Source organism: Neofelis nebulosa, chromosome 15 (genome assembly GCF_028018385.1).
Source record: "Neofelis nebulosa isolate mNeoNeb1 chromosome 15, mNeoNeb1.pri, whole genome shotgun sequence".
In the NCBI taxonomy this organism is placed as follows: Eukaryota; Metazoa; Chordata; class Mammalia; order Carnivora; family Felidae; genus Neofelis; species Neofelis nebulosa.
Window position 1 is genome coordinate 47,237,938 of NC_080796.1, and position 15,197 is coordinate 47,253,134.

The 15,197-nt window shown below is 55.4% G+C and overlaps 1 protein-coding gene across 1 annotated transcript; it reads left to right on the forward strand.

The window, feature by feature from the left end:
* Window positions 1-6,833: 6,833 nt before the first annotated feature.
* Window positions 6,834-13,751, forward strand: GPR37L1 (G protein-coupled receptor 37 like 1). The gene is made up of 2 exons (XM_058702003.1): window positions 6,834-7,589; window positions 10,358-13,751. Exons 1-2 carry the CDS (start codon window positions 6,960-6,962, stop codon window positions 11,168-11,170), a joined length of 1,443 nt encoding a protein of 480 aa, XP_058557986.1. The 5' UTR covers window positions 6,834-6,959; the 3' UTR covers window positions 11,171-13,751.
* The last annotated feature ends 1,446 nt before the right edge of the window (window positions 13,752-15,197 follow it).

The window sequence follows — 15,197 nt, forward strand, 5'->3', positions numbered from 1 at the left end:
ACTAGCTCGCTTCTATCAGTGTGGCATCCCAAACCTTTCCTCGAGTCTGAACACTCCCAGCTTGCTTCAGCTGTGCTGCAGAGGAGTAAGGAAAGGTGAGATGTGTCTGGAACATGGCATTCTGGGGGAGCCGGCGGCCATGGCTGGGAGGGAGCAGTAGAGAGAGATGCCCCAAGGAAAGGAGCATCTGGGGATGGTTGGAAGGCTTCCTTTTGTTGAGAAAGCCAGAGGTTTCCTCACCTTCCCACCCCCGTTGAAGGGATTTGGGGATTTTGGTATCACAGAACAAGTAGGATTTGGTGAGTAGTTTTATGCCTCTGCTTACCATTTATTTGTTCTTTTTTTTTTTAAATTAAATTCTTTTAAGTTTATTCATTTATTTTGAGAGAGAGACAGCACACGCAGGGGAGGGGCAGAGAGAGAGAGACGGAGAGAGAGAGAATCCCAAGCAGATTCCACACTGCTAGCACAGAGCCCGACCCAGGGCTCAAACCCATGAAGCCATGAGATCATGACCTGAGCTGAAACCAAAAGTCAGATGTTTAACCAACTGAGCTACCCAGGCGCGCCCTCCCCTTCTTTGTTCTTAAACACATATATCAAACATCTACTGAAAGCCAAGTGCTGAGGAAGCAGCCAGGAAGATACCAGAGTTCAGTGAGTCTGTGATCTGGGAGCCCCTCAGGGCCAGTGTTCCATCCCCCTGCCCCCTCTACAAGCACAGCCTGGAGGCTTTACAGAGAGACACTCCCTTCCTCCCTCCCCCCCTCCCCCCCTCCCCCCCTCCCCCCCTCCCTCTCCCCCCCACACCCCCCACCTCCACCACTGGGACTCCTTACCTGCTGGTTCTCCAAGTACAGCCTGCACCAGAATCCTTGGCAGGATTTGCTAAAACATGGATCAATGATCCCACCTCCAGAGTTTCTGACTGGGCAGGTCAGGGTGGGGCTTGAGAACATGTAATTCAAATTAAGTTTGCAGGTATTAGTGAACCACTGAGATATATTATTGTAGAAGTCTTACCTTTGAAACAATTTTTAATTTATTTTTTTAAGTTTATTTATTCATTTTGAGAGAGAAAGAGTGAGAGTAGGGGAAGGGCAGGGAGAGAGAGAGGGAAAGAGAGAATCCCAAGCAAGCTCTATGGTACTAACGCAGAGCCTGACGTGGGGCTTAATCCCTCGCACGGTGCGATCACGACCTGAGCTGATATCAAGAGTTGAATGCTTAAAAGAAAAAAAAAAAAAAAAGGAGTTGTATGCTTAACCGACTGACCCACCCAGGAGCCCCTTGCCTTTTAAAAAGAATTTTTGTTTATGTTTATTTATTGAGAGAGAGGCGGGGGAGGGGCAGAAAGAGAGGGAGACAGAGAATCCCAAGCACCTGCACTGACGGTGTAGAGACCTACACAGGGCTCAGTCTCACGAATCCTGAGATCATGACCTGAGCCAAAACCAAGAGCTGGACACTTCACTGACTGAGCCACACAGGAGCCCCAAAGTCTTACCTTTTTAAAAAAGTGTTTATTTATTTTTGATAGAGAGCGCAAGTTGGGGGAGGGGCAGAGGGAGGGAGACAGAGGATCTGAAGTGGGCTCTGTGCTGACTGCAGGGCTTGAACCCAAGAACTTTGAGATCATGACCTGAGCCGAAGTTGGACACTTAACCGACTGAGCCACCCACTGCCCTCTGAGGTCTTACCTTTTTACAATGCCTTTACAATGCCCGTATTTCATTGCAATAGCAACCTTAGGTCCTAGATAATACTCCGTACCTTTTCCCAAGGAGAAAACGGGAGGACAGAGAGGTTCCGTGACACCATGGCACCCTCCTCTTTTCCTCCTTGTCCTCACAATTCATAGTTATGTTGGGTGGGGGTTGGTTTTTTCAGTGCCTGCCTCCTTCACTCGAATGGGAATTTCAGGAGGGCAGAGGTCATGCCTGTGTTGTCCACTGATTCCTGAGTATCTGAGATAATGCCTGGCACATAGTAGGTGCTTAAGAAGTACTTGTAAAATAAATGAATGCTTGATTATTGATATTACAGTAGGGCTAGCTCGTGGCAGAGTTGGGACCAGGTCTCGGATTCCCTGAGAAAACACGCTTTCCCATTTGTGGCCCGTCCTCCAGAGTAAGCCCGCCGTGCCCCTTGGGCCCAGGAGCCCAGAGCATGGAGAACTGGCCCAGTGGGACCCAGTGGGGTCAGAAGTGTCTACACTTCCCCTGCCCCTAGTCTGGTGCCAGCTGCAGGCCAGAGGGAAGTCCCTATTCAGGCCGAGAACCCGGCAGCGGGGAGACCTGTCTCAACACTTGCCCTCCCTGCCTCTTCGTCTGCCTCCTGCCTCTCTGTGCTGCAGTTTCCAAATCTGTACCATGGAGAGAATAGCATCCTGCTTCTAAGGTCGTGGCAAGAATTAAATGAGGTACCACGCCCACTAACACGTACACAGTACTTACCATACACAAATGAACTCCTTTAATCTCCACGACAAGCTTGTTAGTATCAGATGAAGAAACTGAGGCACAGAGAGGTTAAGTGCTTGACCAAAGCCACACACACACACACACAACTAGTAAGTGATAGAGCCGTTTAAGGAGTTACATCCAGACAGCCTAGTTCCAGAATATACTCTTCATGGAGAATGCATGATGCATGGAACTCACTCAGCAAAATGTTAGCTCCTATTATTTTCCAGGGTGGCACTTCCACGGCAGCCCAGAGGCTCTTACCTCATTCACTGCCATGGGACAGTCCCAGCCCTCTCTCTTCTACCCTGTCCCACTTAACTACCTTTTCTGCCAGCACTGGGGAAATTCCCAGGGAGAAGAATGGGAAATTCCTGGAATCAGGGAGAGGCATTCCTAAGGGCTAGGGAAGACTTTGTCTTCTGCTTGGTATGCTTAATGAATCAGGGAGGTGCTTCTGGCTGGTCCGAGGAGAAGACTCCCCTGAAGCAGAAGCAGAGAAGGGAGAAGAGCATCTCTGGGGGGGGTTTGTTGGGTGCCCTCAGGAGGGGTGGGGTGAAACAGTAGGTAAGGGATAGGTGAGACACCATCCCCCTTGGTATCAGCCCCTGGGAATGCACCCAGTCATGTCGTCAGACTGCCCCTTCAGACCTCTGCAGAAAGTCTGCGGACCGGGCTTGGGCAAGGTGGGGTCGGTAGGATCGAAGGGAGAGGCCTGCCTTCACTTCCATCACTGGACATCTGGTTCCACCTAGTGGCTTCTGATGTTCCAACTGTCCTAACAGACCCAAGGAAGCTCAGGACCAACAGAAGGGGGGGGGGGGCGGGGGGGTGTCTTTCAACTGGTCAGTGTTTCTTGAGCCCCTACTCTGTGCAAGGCACACTCTGTGTTACAATGAGGCATATTCATGAGTATAAGAAAGGAGCTGAGGGCTAACAATTTCCCAGCTCACCACAGGCCAGCCCTGTGCTGAGGTCTACACTGTGTTGGCACATGCCTGACCACGGAGCACTGGGGATCAGGGCCTGGCCTTGACTTCTCTGAATTTCAGTGTCCACTTCTGAAAAATAAGAGAGCTGGTGTAGATCATCCTTAGGGTCTCCTCCTGGATAAAAATTCTGTAAGGTTACACCACAGAGTGGTTCAGAGTTTCAGCTTTGGAGTTGGGCAAACTTGCATTTGGATCCCATGAGCTATGCATGCTTGGACAAGTTACTTTACCTCTCTGAGCCCGGGGTAATAATGTAGAGATAAGTATGATAATTCTACCGAGTGTTTAGCACAGGGCCTGGCACTTCCTGAATGCTCAGTGAATGATGGTGATGATATGGGTGATGACTCTATTTACCAAAATCACTGTATCACATGGCAGCAGGTGGTTTCAACACCAACAGCCTGAGTGCCATGGGCGTTTGGAAGGATCTGACTCAGGGGCTGGTCCGGGAGTCAGTTCTGCAGTGGGATTAAGAAAGCACAATTCCGGGGCGCCTGCGGGCGGTGGGGGGGGGGGGGCGGGGGGGGGCGCTCAGTCAGTTAAGCATCCGACTCTTGTTTCGGCTCAGGTCATGGTCTCTTGGTTCATGGGATCGAGCCCTGCGTCGGGTTGCACGCTGATGGTGGATGGTGCAGAGCCTGCTTGGGATTCTCTCTCCCCTCTCTCTGCCTCACCCCCACTTGCACTGTCTCTCTCAAATAAAGAAACTTAAAAAAAAAACAACACAAAAACCACAAGTCCAAGGGGGGACCACACGACGTTTGGGCTGAGGGCTAGGTCACCCATCCTCCAGCTCTTTTTCCACCCCTTCCTGAGGATATGGAACCTGAGTCCTGGGCTCTTCTCTCTGCTTGTGGGGGCAGGGGGTGCTGGCAACAAAGAGGACAGTTGAGTCCTCGGCCTAACTTCTCTGCAGCTTCATTGTGACATTCTGAACTGCAGACAAGGTCAGTCCTGCAGCCACCTGGGCCTCCTGTCCCCACAGAAAGAGTGGACAGTAAGAAGCCAGAAAGATAAAAATGTCATGAATTTGTTTTACAATTTTTTTATGTTTCTTTTTGAGAGAGAGACAGAGCACAAGCCAGGGAGGGGAGGAGAGAGAGGGAGACACAGAATCCGAAGCAGGCTCCCGGCTCCGAGCTGTCCGCACAGAACCCCACACAGGGCTCGAACTCACCAACCGTGAGATCATGACCTGAGCCGAAGTCAAACGCTTAATCGACTGAGCCACCCAGGCGCCCCAGGAAGATAAAAAAAATTTTTAAAGCCGAAGATGCTTCCTGACCTTTTCTGAGGGTATGCCAGTCTTTTCTTTTCTTCTTCTCCTTTTCCTCTTCCTTTTTTCTTGGGATTCCTCTTTTTGCTCAGTAGGTTGGGGCCCCTCTGGGTAGGACGGAGGCTTTCCTGGTAGGAAGTCTTCCAGGGAAGTCACTTCCAGGTTGATCTGCTCCTACGAGGCCCTGGCTAATGTTTGCTGACTGCAGAAGTGACTTTCTTTTTTTTTTTTTTTTTTAACGTTTATTTATTTTTGAGACAGAGAGAGACAGAGCATGAATGGGGGAGGGTCAGAGAGAGGGAGACACAGAATCTGAAACAGGCTCCAGGCTCTGAGCTGTCAGCACAGAGCCCGACGCGGGGCTCGAACTCACAGACCGCGAGATCGTGACCTGAGCCGAAGTCGGCCGCTCAACCGACTGAGCCACCCAGGCGCCCCTGCAGAAGTGACTTTCAACTCCAACCACAGCGGTCCAGTTCTTCTCTTGCTCCAGCTCCGAGGAGTGGGACCACAGCAGCCTGCCCTCTCCTGGTTTTTATTCCATTCTCTTCCTGCACCCCTTCCTCCACCCTGCGCCTTCTGCTCTGTGTGCTCTGTGATCTTGCCAGCCCCATGGCCCACCCACACCTTCACCCTTCTATCTCCATGTCCAGCTCTAGCCTTCATGAACTGCAGATAATTCCTTTAAGTCAAGGCTTTCCCCCACCCTCACGCCAGGTTCTTCCCCACACAGGTGAGTGTCTTGCTGTCCACCCCAGCCCAGGGGTCAGCCTTGACCTGTCCCTCCTCCACTGCACAGCCAAAGCCCCGTGACGTTGGCCATTTCCCTGCACTCTGCTCTTTGCCACCCTCCGGACTGCCCCTGCCTCCTGTCCTGCGTGCATCCTCCTGCTCCAGCCTATCGTGACCCCAGCTGCCCATAAGGGAGCCCTCTAAACACCCTGCTCAAGTCCCTGTTCCTCCGCTTAGCAGCTTGTAACACTGTCCACTGCCTTTCAGATAAATGTAAACTCCTTGGCCTGGCCTACAAAGTCCTTCCTGGCCCTGCCTCTGCTGACCTGTCCAGGCTCCTTGTTCCGAGCTCCCAGGCCCTCTCTCTGCAGTCCCTTGCATTCCAGCCTCCTTGACATTCTTGCTGGCTCTCAGGTGCGTGGCCTACTGTCACATCGCTAAGCCTTTGTATGTGCTGTGTCTTCAGCCGGGAGCACTTCCCTCCCTGCTGTCTGTCTGGCAGGCTCACAGTCATTTCTCAGGAAGCACTCAAATGCCCCCTCATCTGGGAGGCCTTCCAGATCCCTCCAGGCTCCTCTGGGTTCAGACTTGTCCTTTGCCTTTCACAGCATCTATCTCACTGAATTGTAATTATTGATTTACATATCCCTTTCCCCCTCTGGACTGAAAGCTCCTTGGTGGCAGAGGTCTTTTACGTATTTGTTTTCTGACTGTCTGGAGCATAGCAGGTGCTCAGTAAATACTGGTCATTGCAAATGTCCATCCATCTCGTGATCTCGTGTCTGGATCAGAATGCGTTTTTCGATTTTGATTTTTTGCTTTCCGCGAGGAGTTCGGGTGGTTAGAAGGCAGGCGGATGGAGTTGTGCTTGTTGAGTTCAGAGCTCTGGAGTCAGATCCGGGTCCTGGGCTTGGCTCTGCCGTGTATCAGCTATGCCGGTACGTGACTGAAAGCCTGCAAAGGGGTGATAATAGCATTTACCCCATAGAGCTGTTGTGAGTGTTCGTCAGCTGAGTGCTAGGATCTAGGGAGTGTTCAATAAATGACAGCTTCAAAGGTAGGAGCTGCCTAAGCATTGCCTCCCGAGGCAGAGTGTGAAGGCCTGTGTTCCAGTCCCCGGTCTGCCCCTCCACACCGTGGGACCCTAGGCCAGCCACGTCCCCTCTCTGGGCTCCAGCCTTCTCTTCAGAGGCTGGGAGCAGGTGGCCTCTGAGGCCTCTGCAGGTCTGACCTGCCGTTGCCCTGTGGGGCCCGAGGAGGAGTGTCCTGGAGGGCAAGATGAATGCTCTATGTCCAGCAGAGGGCCTTGCCCGGCCCCTGGCCAACGGGGTGGGAGGGAGCAGCTCGGGTCCACTGGAGCAGGCTGGTGATGCCAGACGCCTGACTGGAGGCGGACCAAGCGGCCAGCTGCCTCTCTCCGGTCAGCCCGGCGCTTGGACCCCTCTCTCTCACCTGCTCTTCGTGGGGCAGCAGCCTCCTGCTCGTCCGGCCATGCAGTGGCCGTGGCCGCTGGCCGTCTCTCTTGCTGTGGTGTTGGCCGCGGGGCTGAGCAGAGTGTCTGGGGGTGCCGCCCTGCACTCAGGCGGGCACAGAGCCGAGGCCCAGGAGCAGCAGAGCCGGTCCAAGAGAGGCACTGAGGATGACGAGGCCAGGGAGGTGCAGCAGTATGTGCCCGAGGAGTGGGCCGAGTACCCGCGGCCCATCCACCCTGCTGGCCTGCAGCCCACCCAGGCCCTGGTGGCCACCAGCCCCAACCCAGACAAGGACGGGGGCAGCCCACGAGGCAGGCAGGAGCCTCGGGGCAATCTGACGGGGACGCCGGGTCAGAGGCTGCAGATTCAGAACCCCCTGTACCCGGTGACCGAGAGCTCCTACAGTGCCTATGCCATCATGCTCCTGGCCCTGGTGCTGTTCGCTGTGGGCATCGTGGGTAACCTGTCGGTCATGTGCATCGTGTGGCACAGCTACTACCTGAAGAGTGCCTGGAACTCTATCCTCGCGAGCCTGGCCCTCTGGGATTTTCTGGTCCTCTTTTTCTGCCTCCCTGTTGTTATCTTCAATGAGATCACCAAGCAGAGGTTGCTGGGTGACGTTTCTTGCCGGGCCGTGCCCTTCATGGAGGTGAGTGTGTGTCCAGCTCTGGGGCTGCAATCCGTCAGGCTGTCGGAAGTGGGACATGTGGGTGTGTGGGACCCCAGAGGCCCAGAGCTCCGTCTTGCTTCTCCTCCAATTTGGGCAAGGAGACAAATGCGGTATTGGCTCCCAGGGAAACCAAGGCATCTAGGGGGTGCAGGAAGGTGTGTGGGAGCCCTGGGGGCCAGCCTCAGCCTGGTCTCTTACTTCAGGAGCAGCCTCGAGGCAGATCTCTCCCCCTTTCTCTTTACTCTGAGCTGTCCCCTCCCTGCCTTAACCCCCCTCCGTCTTTCCACCGCAGAAATTGCTCCATCGGCTGTGTGTCCCCTTTTTCTCCCTTTTTGCCACTGCCGCTGCCCTGCACCCACAGGGTATTGACTTCTGAATATTCTGCTTCCCTAAGCAGTATGTAAAGGGAGATTCCAGTCTTCTGCAGCTCCCCCAGGTCAAGTCAGTATCTACTCCCCTTGAACGCAAACGCCAGAAGGAAAGTCCCTTCCTTACTGTGACTATTGTCATCCCTCTCTAAAAGGGAAGACCTAGTTCTGGGTGCTAGAGCCTGGGGGCGAGGGGCTTAATGTCAACTTATGTCTCTGACATACCGGGTATCACTGGGGCAGGTCACATCTCCTGTCCAATTTGCTTATTGCCCCACCATGGGGTAGACCAGATGGCCCCACTGGTGGGTTTATTTTACAATTCTAAAATATATCACCAACCTCATTTCTGGGAACTCCCACCTAACGACAGGCACATGAGTGATGATGGATGTATAGATCCTACACAGAGAGCCTAACCCAAACATTACAAAAATATACCAATATATGTGCATTTATGTGAGACACAGCAAGGCCACTGTGTCTATATAGGGGCACAAAATAAGCGAGCAGCCTTTTAAATTTTAGCTACGGGCGGGGCGGGAGGGAGGCTACTAATAAGGACTGGAGTAGCTGTGGCCTCCCCATGAAGGCTGCTGCTCCTCTCGAGAGTGGATGATGCTGTGGGACGTGAGTGGCTTGCCGGAGTGGAGAAGGAATCAGGATCAGGCGTCTGGACGTAGGTTCTGTTCCCAACTCGGTCCCCGGTTCACTGTATATTAGTGATGATTTCATATTTGGACAGACTGAGGCTCAGCGGTTGGGGCAGCCCTTTGTGTCCTTCCCGACCCAGGGAGACCGCCTCACCGTCGCCCAAAGGTACCCAAACCTGAAAGAAGGCCCTGTGGTTGGGGCTAGTCCCGGCATCTTCGTTATCATCTGGGGCTTAGGACCCAGGTGCGCTGTGAAAGGTTGGGCAAGAGGACTGGATTAGAAACCAGGCTTTGCCCCTCACTAGCTGAGTGACCTAGGTCTGCTTAATCTGTCCGAACCTCAGTTTTCCCCTCTGTAAGTTGGGAATAATAATAATAACCATTTGAACGAATTCTTGAAGGATTAAATGGGAAATATCGACAAAGTCCTTAGAATTAAAATAATTCAGTAAGTGGTGGGTTTCACCAGGGAGGGTCTAAGAGCAGGAGAGGAGGAGGGCAGACGCATGTGAACTCTTGTCTGCACGAAAGCCTGCCCTGCCTGACTGCGGGTCTCAACATACCTAATACCTAGGCTGTGGCTCACAACCTCCTGGGCCACCCGCTCCACACCTCCTGGAGGAAGGAGATGGTTCATGAGCTGACAGAGCCCCCCTTTAGGCTGGGTGATGGGGAGGAGTTGAGGGAAAAATACCCTGTCCCAGAACACTTCCGTAGGGGGGATCTTAGGAAGGCCCGCAGGAGGGAGCAGGAGAAGGCAACTTGGAATTTGTGTGTGTGTGTGTTATTTTTGGTTTTGTCCAAGCCCCAAGGCTGCTCTTCCGCAGGCCTGGGCTCCCCTGCCAAGGGAGTGGGGGGTGCCGGTTCTCACAAAGATCACTCGGTGGCTGTGCTAATGAGCCAGAGATTGTGTTCCCCCAGCCAGAAGAGGGAAGAATTTGGACAGAAGGGGGGATCTGAGCACAATCTCTGAGTGTGGTTGAGCATCATCTGATAGCTTGGGAGGGTTCTCCTCTTCCTCTCTTCTCTCTGGCACTTTCTTCCCCTGCTGCTCTGGCTTCTCTCTCTTGGCTCACAGGGTGATTTTCCTGTGTGCTCAATGAATAGCATCAGGGAGGGTGGGCCCAGGCTGTTTTGGAGGAAGGCTGCTTCCTCACGCAGCCAGGCCCCTAGCTTTCTTGGATAGGATGAAGAGAGAGAGAGAGAGAGAGAGAGAGAGAGAGAGAGAGAGAGAGACTGAGCCATGTTTCAAAAACCTTTCACCTGAGGCACATAATGGAATAATGGGATCTGGGGATGGAAGGGCCCACAAAGACCCAGAACTGCTACGTCTTTGTCTTGATCCTTCGTTAGGGAAGATATTCCAGAGTCTCTCAGAGAGCATATGGGTCTGTGGGACCCAGGCCATTCATTCCCTAGCCCAAGAGGCAAAGAAGCAGGGTGGAAAGAGTCGGGCCCGTCTGTGTGTGGATCTCAACTCTGCCATCCACCTAGTCACTCATCCTGCCCGAGCCAGTTTCTTCGTCTGTACGATGGTTGGCTGCAAGGATGTGGCGACGTACGTCAAGTGCCTGACTCGCGGAAAATACTCACTAAATGGTGGTTGTCATTACTGTTGTTTCTACACTTACCACCCAGTTTCCCGTCTGAGCCAGAAACCCAGGCCTCCTCCCGCCTCCTGGGTTTGACCACGTGCTTCTCTCCTCCTCTACACCTTTGCCCACAGGTCTCCTCCCTGGGAGTCACCACCTTCAGCCTCTGCGCCCTGGGCATCGACCGCTTCCATGTGGCCACCAGCACCCTGCCAAAGGTGAGGCCCATCGAGCGGTGCCAGTCCATCCTGGCCAAGCTGGCTGTCATCTGGGTGGGCTCCATGATCCTGGCTGTGCCCGAGCTCCTGCTGTGGCAGCTGTCGCAGGAGGCTGCCCCCGCCACGGGCACTGTGGACTCATGCATCATGAAACCCTCGGCCAGCCTGCCCGAGTCCCTCTACTCGCTGGTGATGACCTACCAGAACGCCCGCATGTGGTGGTACTTTGGCTGCTATTTCTGCCTGCCCATCCTCTTCACGGTCACCTGCCAGCTGGTGACGTGGCGGGTGCGGAGCCCTCCCAGGAGGAAGCCGGAGTGCCGGGCAGGCAAACACGAGCAGTGCGAGAGCCAGCTCAACGGCACCGTGGTGGGCCTGACCGTGGTCTACGCCCTCTGCACCCTCCCCGAGAACGTCTGCAACATCGTGGTGGCTTACCTGTCCACTGAGCTGACTCGCCAGACCCTGGACCTCCTGGGCCTCATCAACCAGTTCTCCATCTTCTTCAAGGGAGCCATCACCCCCGTGCTCCTCCTGTGTATCTGCAGGCCGCTGGGCCAGGCCTTCCTGGGCTGCTGCTGCTGCTGCTGTGCTGAGTGTGGTGGCCCCTCGGAGGCCTCAGCCGCCGGCGGCTCGGACAACAAGCTCAAGACCGAGCTGCCCTCCTCCATCTACTTCCACAAGCCCAGGGAGTCGCCCCCGCTCCTGCCCCTGGGCACGCCTTGCTGAGGCCAGGCTGCAGCCTGGGTGGGGGTGGGGGTGGGGGCGCGGGAGCAGGGGCCAGGTGGGGCAGGGCGGGTGCCCCCCAGCCTGTGTCTGGTGTTTCTGGCCCCATAGGTCTTGCTTCTCTGCCCGTCTTGCTGTCTAGAGGTGGACTTGGTCCCTCTTGTGGGGGTTCGGGTGTGCCAAAGCCCCTTCCCCCAGCAGGGCCTTCCCCGGCTGTCTCTTGGCGTCTCCCAGCCCTGTCCTCGGTGGGTGGTAATGCTTCCAGGTCCTTAGAACTGCCTAGAAACTCTCAGTCCCCCAGCTGGGAGCCAGAACTTCACCTGCCTCTGTCTTGGAATCTGCTGTACTTTAGTTGGCTCTTCTCTAAGCGTTGCCTGCTGACTCTCATTCATCCTAGAACAGGGGGCCTTTTGGGGGCCAGTCCTGCCTGGCTCTTCTCTGGACCAGGTCTGCCCTAGCCTTAGACATCTCCTCCTCCCGGCACCTTCTCTTCTTCCGGAGGATTTCTCTCTCTTTCTTCTTCCTTCTCTGACATCTCCTGGGTTGCCCTGTGCCAGCCCCCCCTCCCCCCCCGCCCCGCCCCGCCGCCATCCGCCCCGTGGTAGGTACTCCCTTGTAGAAGGCCCTTCTTCAAAAACAATAAACTAGGTAGAACTATCCCTGTGCCCACTGGAGTTTCTTGTGCCACATCCTGACAGTGCCCGGATGCACCTGGCCCTTCTCCAGGACAGGTGGCGCCCTGGGGGGATTCCTCCCGGCCGCATTTGGCCCTTTATGGCCTGTGGCTGATGTCCTGCCCAGCCTTATGGCCCTACGGCTTTTGAGGGGCAGAGTGGATGAAGGGCTTGGGAGGTGGAGTGCTAAGTCTTTGTCCTAGCCTGAGCCCGAGCATCCTTGGGAAGTCAAAAGGCGCCAAACTTATCTCTTCTGGAGCCCCCACTCTGTTCCTCCTCCTCCACAAAGCCCCCATTTTAGAGAAACCAGCAGCCTTGCTCGGTGAGCCTGGGGCCTTCCAGCCTCTCTGACTCTGAGAGCTGCTCTTTTTCAGTTTCTTAGAACAGACTGTTTTGCCCGTAGACGGCCCAGCTGCCTGCTCCCTGTCTGCCCCCACCCTGCCCCCACCACACCCCTCCCTGGCAGCCAGAGCTCCGTCCTGTGCCCCCAGAAACCCCTCAGCTCCTCCCGCTGGTCTTGCCCCGGGTGTCCCACTTCCGCCAGGTGCCCCTCTGGGGTCCTTCCACAGCTCCCCTTAACCCTGTTTGGGCCTCGAGGAGCTGGCACAAGCTCAACCAGAAGGGACACCTCGGCCTAGGCCACAAATCACTCCCTGCCTCCTAAGCCCAGCTTTGTCTCAAGTGCAGCTCTGGGTCCCGGTGGCGACTTCTGCCCACCAGATCCTAAAACATCTGCACGGGGCCTCGGAAGGGATGATGAGGGACAGAGGTTGCTGAGTGCACTGGGCTCCTTTCTCCTCTGACCACCCCACCCACACCCCTTGGCCTCAGCCCGGCCCCGACCCAAGCCTCCTTCCCCCGCCTCTCTTGGGGATCTTAATGGCCTTGTTCTCTCTTCCTGGCACCCACCCCCAGGACGGGGGACGCCAAGAGAGAGGGAGGCCGTTGCTAAGTGATGGAGCTGCCATGCACACACTCTTTGTGCTGGGGAGTGACACCCACCCATTTCTCAGCAGACCTGTTGCCACAGTGACCGAAGCCCTCATCTGTGTCCGTAGAAACTTAAGATGGGTGGGCGGGGGGCAGGTTGGAGAGGGAGCCAAAGGCAGGCTTGCGGCACTGAGGATACGGGGGCCATTTTCTCCACCCCCGCCCAACTCCCTCTCTACCCCCATCCCCACCCTCATTCTAGAAGCACCAGTAGCTTCCTTTGGGATGTAGGGAGGGGGCCCGGGGTGAACTGAGGTGAAGTCTGGCACGGGGAGAGGGCCGAGGATGGAAGGCTGAGGGCAGGGGAGGGGGCACCTTGACATCCTGTTTGGGGGGACTTTTCCAGAGGGCACCCCCCCCCCACCCCTGCTTCTCCCTCCTGTTGCTTGGCCAGCTCAGGGCTGATGAGAGGGGGAAAATGGTGTCTCGAGGCCCTGCCACCAGCCCCGCCTTCCATGCCTGCCAACGTGAATGGCTTGCAAGATTAGTCAGCAGGCCAGCAGGGCCTTGGGAAAGAGCCACTGTCCCTCCGGCCTGGGCCAGCTGGGGGAACAATGTGGCGTTTGTTGCTCAGGGGTCCCAGGCTGCTGGTGGGGGGGCGAGTTGGCACACTGGCGGGTGGTGGATTTGAGCTGGGATGCTCAGAGGCAGCACAGACATTCTCCCTCCCCCTCGGGGCAGACTTTAGACCAGCCCTCAGACCCCGAGGCCAGGTGGGGGGGAGAGGGCAATCCACGGAGCCTCCCCCTTCAGCTGGGAGTGGGGGGCAGAGAGCACGAGCACTTTGCATTGAGAATCACCTCCCTCCAATGGGACCGGACGTGGTCATTGAGCCTCTCAGTTTCCTCATCTGTAAAATGGGAACAACCCCTCTCTCACAGAGGACTACAGTCATTAAACGAGACAAGATATATAAAGCATGTGGCATGACGCCTGGCACCTTTTCTTCCTTCCTTTTGGGAAATGAATTCTCTAGTACTACAGACTAGGCTTGCCAGGGTACTCTCAAAACTCATCCAGGCTTTGGGACTTGAAAGGGCCCCGAACGATGATTTACATATATACGCACAGTCTGTTCCCGGTCCAACTTCCACAAATTCTTTAGGTCCTATTAGGCACCTGCTGCGTGCAGGCACTGTGGTAGGATGATGCCTGCTTGCTGGTAAGCAGCTCATCCTGTCTAACCTCCAATGTCACCCCTCATCGGGGGATTCAGGACCAGGAAAGGCAGGTCTGCCCTGACACCTGCCCCGTCCTGCTCCCCACATGAGTGACCGTCAGGCCTCTCCAGCCTCCTAGGCCAAGGGCAACTCCTGCCACCTCTGCAGCCAGGAGAGCACGGGGGCAGCCTGGTCCCACCTTCAGCCTCCTTAACCAGGGGGCACGTTTCCTGTTCCTTAGGAGCTAGAAGACACCTTAAAACCGCTTCACTCCATTTGCCAAATTCCATCCACATTCTTTCCTCCAACTCCTCTGGTAAAGGGGAACTGCCTTTCCAGGCAAGTCATTTCTTTCTTTTTAAAAAAAAAAAATTTTTTTTTGGACATTTATTTATTTTTGAGAGACAGAGCACTAGCAGGAGAGGGGCAGAGAAAGAGGGAGACACAGAATCTGAAGTAGGCTCCAGACTCTAAGCTGTCAGCACAAAGCCTGACGCCGGGCTCGAACTTACAAACTGCGAGATCATCACCTGAGCCGAAGTCTGACGCTTAACCGACTGAGCCACACAGGCACCCCCCCCCCCCCCCGAGTCATTTCTGACTATAAACTACCTTCAGGAGGAAGCCCTGGGCACCAAGAAGTTCAGAGCCAATAGGTGCCAATAGGTGCAGTTCAGAGCCAATAGGGCAGGCCCAGGACCCTTGAGGCCAAAGCCCTGGGATCCCTGCTCCCACATCTAAGGGAACCATGCCTCCTTCTTCCTGCAGAAGTGACTAGAAGTGACTTCCTGCAGAGGCAGGACTAGAGGACGAGAAAACAGAGCTGCTGTAGGGGCCTGCTCTGTTCTCCAGGGGGACGGGAGGCTGAAGGGGGTGGAGCAGGGGAGGGGCGGGGCTTTCCTGCGAAAGTGGGTCAAGATGGCCCCGGATTTGGGTAAGCTGGGCCTGCAAGGCTCAGAAGCCGCAGCTGTGGGCAAGGAGGAGGGGGGACCAGCTCTGAAGGCTGGGGTCATCAAGTAGGGAAAGGACTGGGATTGGGCAGAGGAACAAGGGTACGGCCTCTCTCCCAAGAAACCGGTGGCACAGACACCAACAGAGAAGCAGGGAAGGGGGGAAGCCTTCGGCTCTGCAGGCCCGGCACCGCCCCCTGGAGGACAATTCGCTGTGGCTGCAGGTAGGGCTCTGAATGGACTCGAGCGAGGCGCA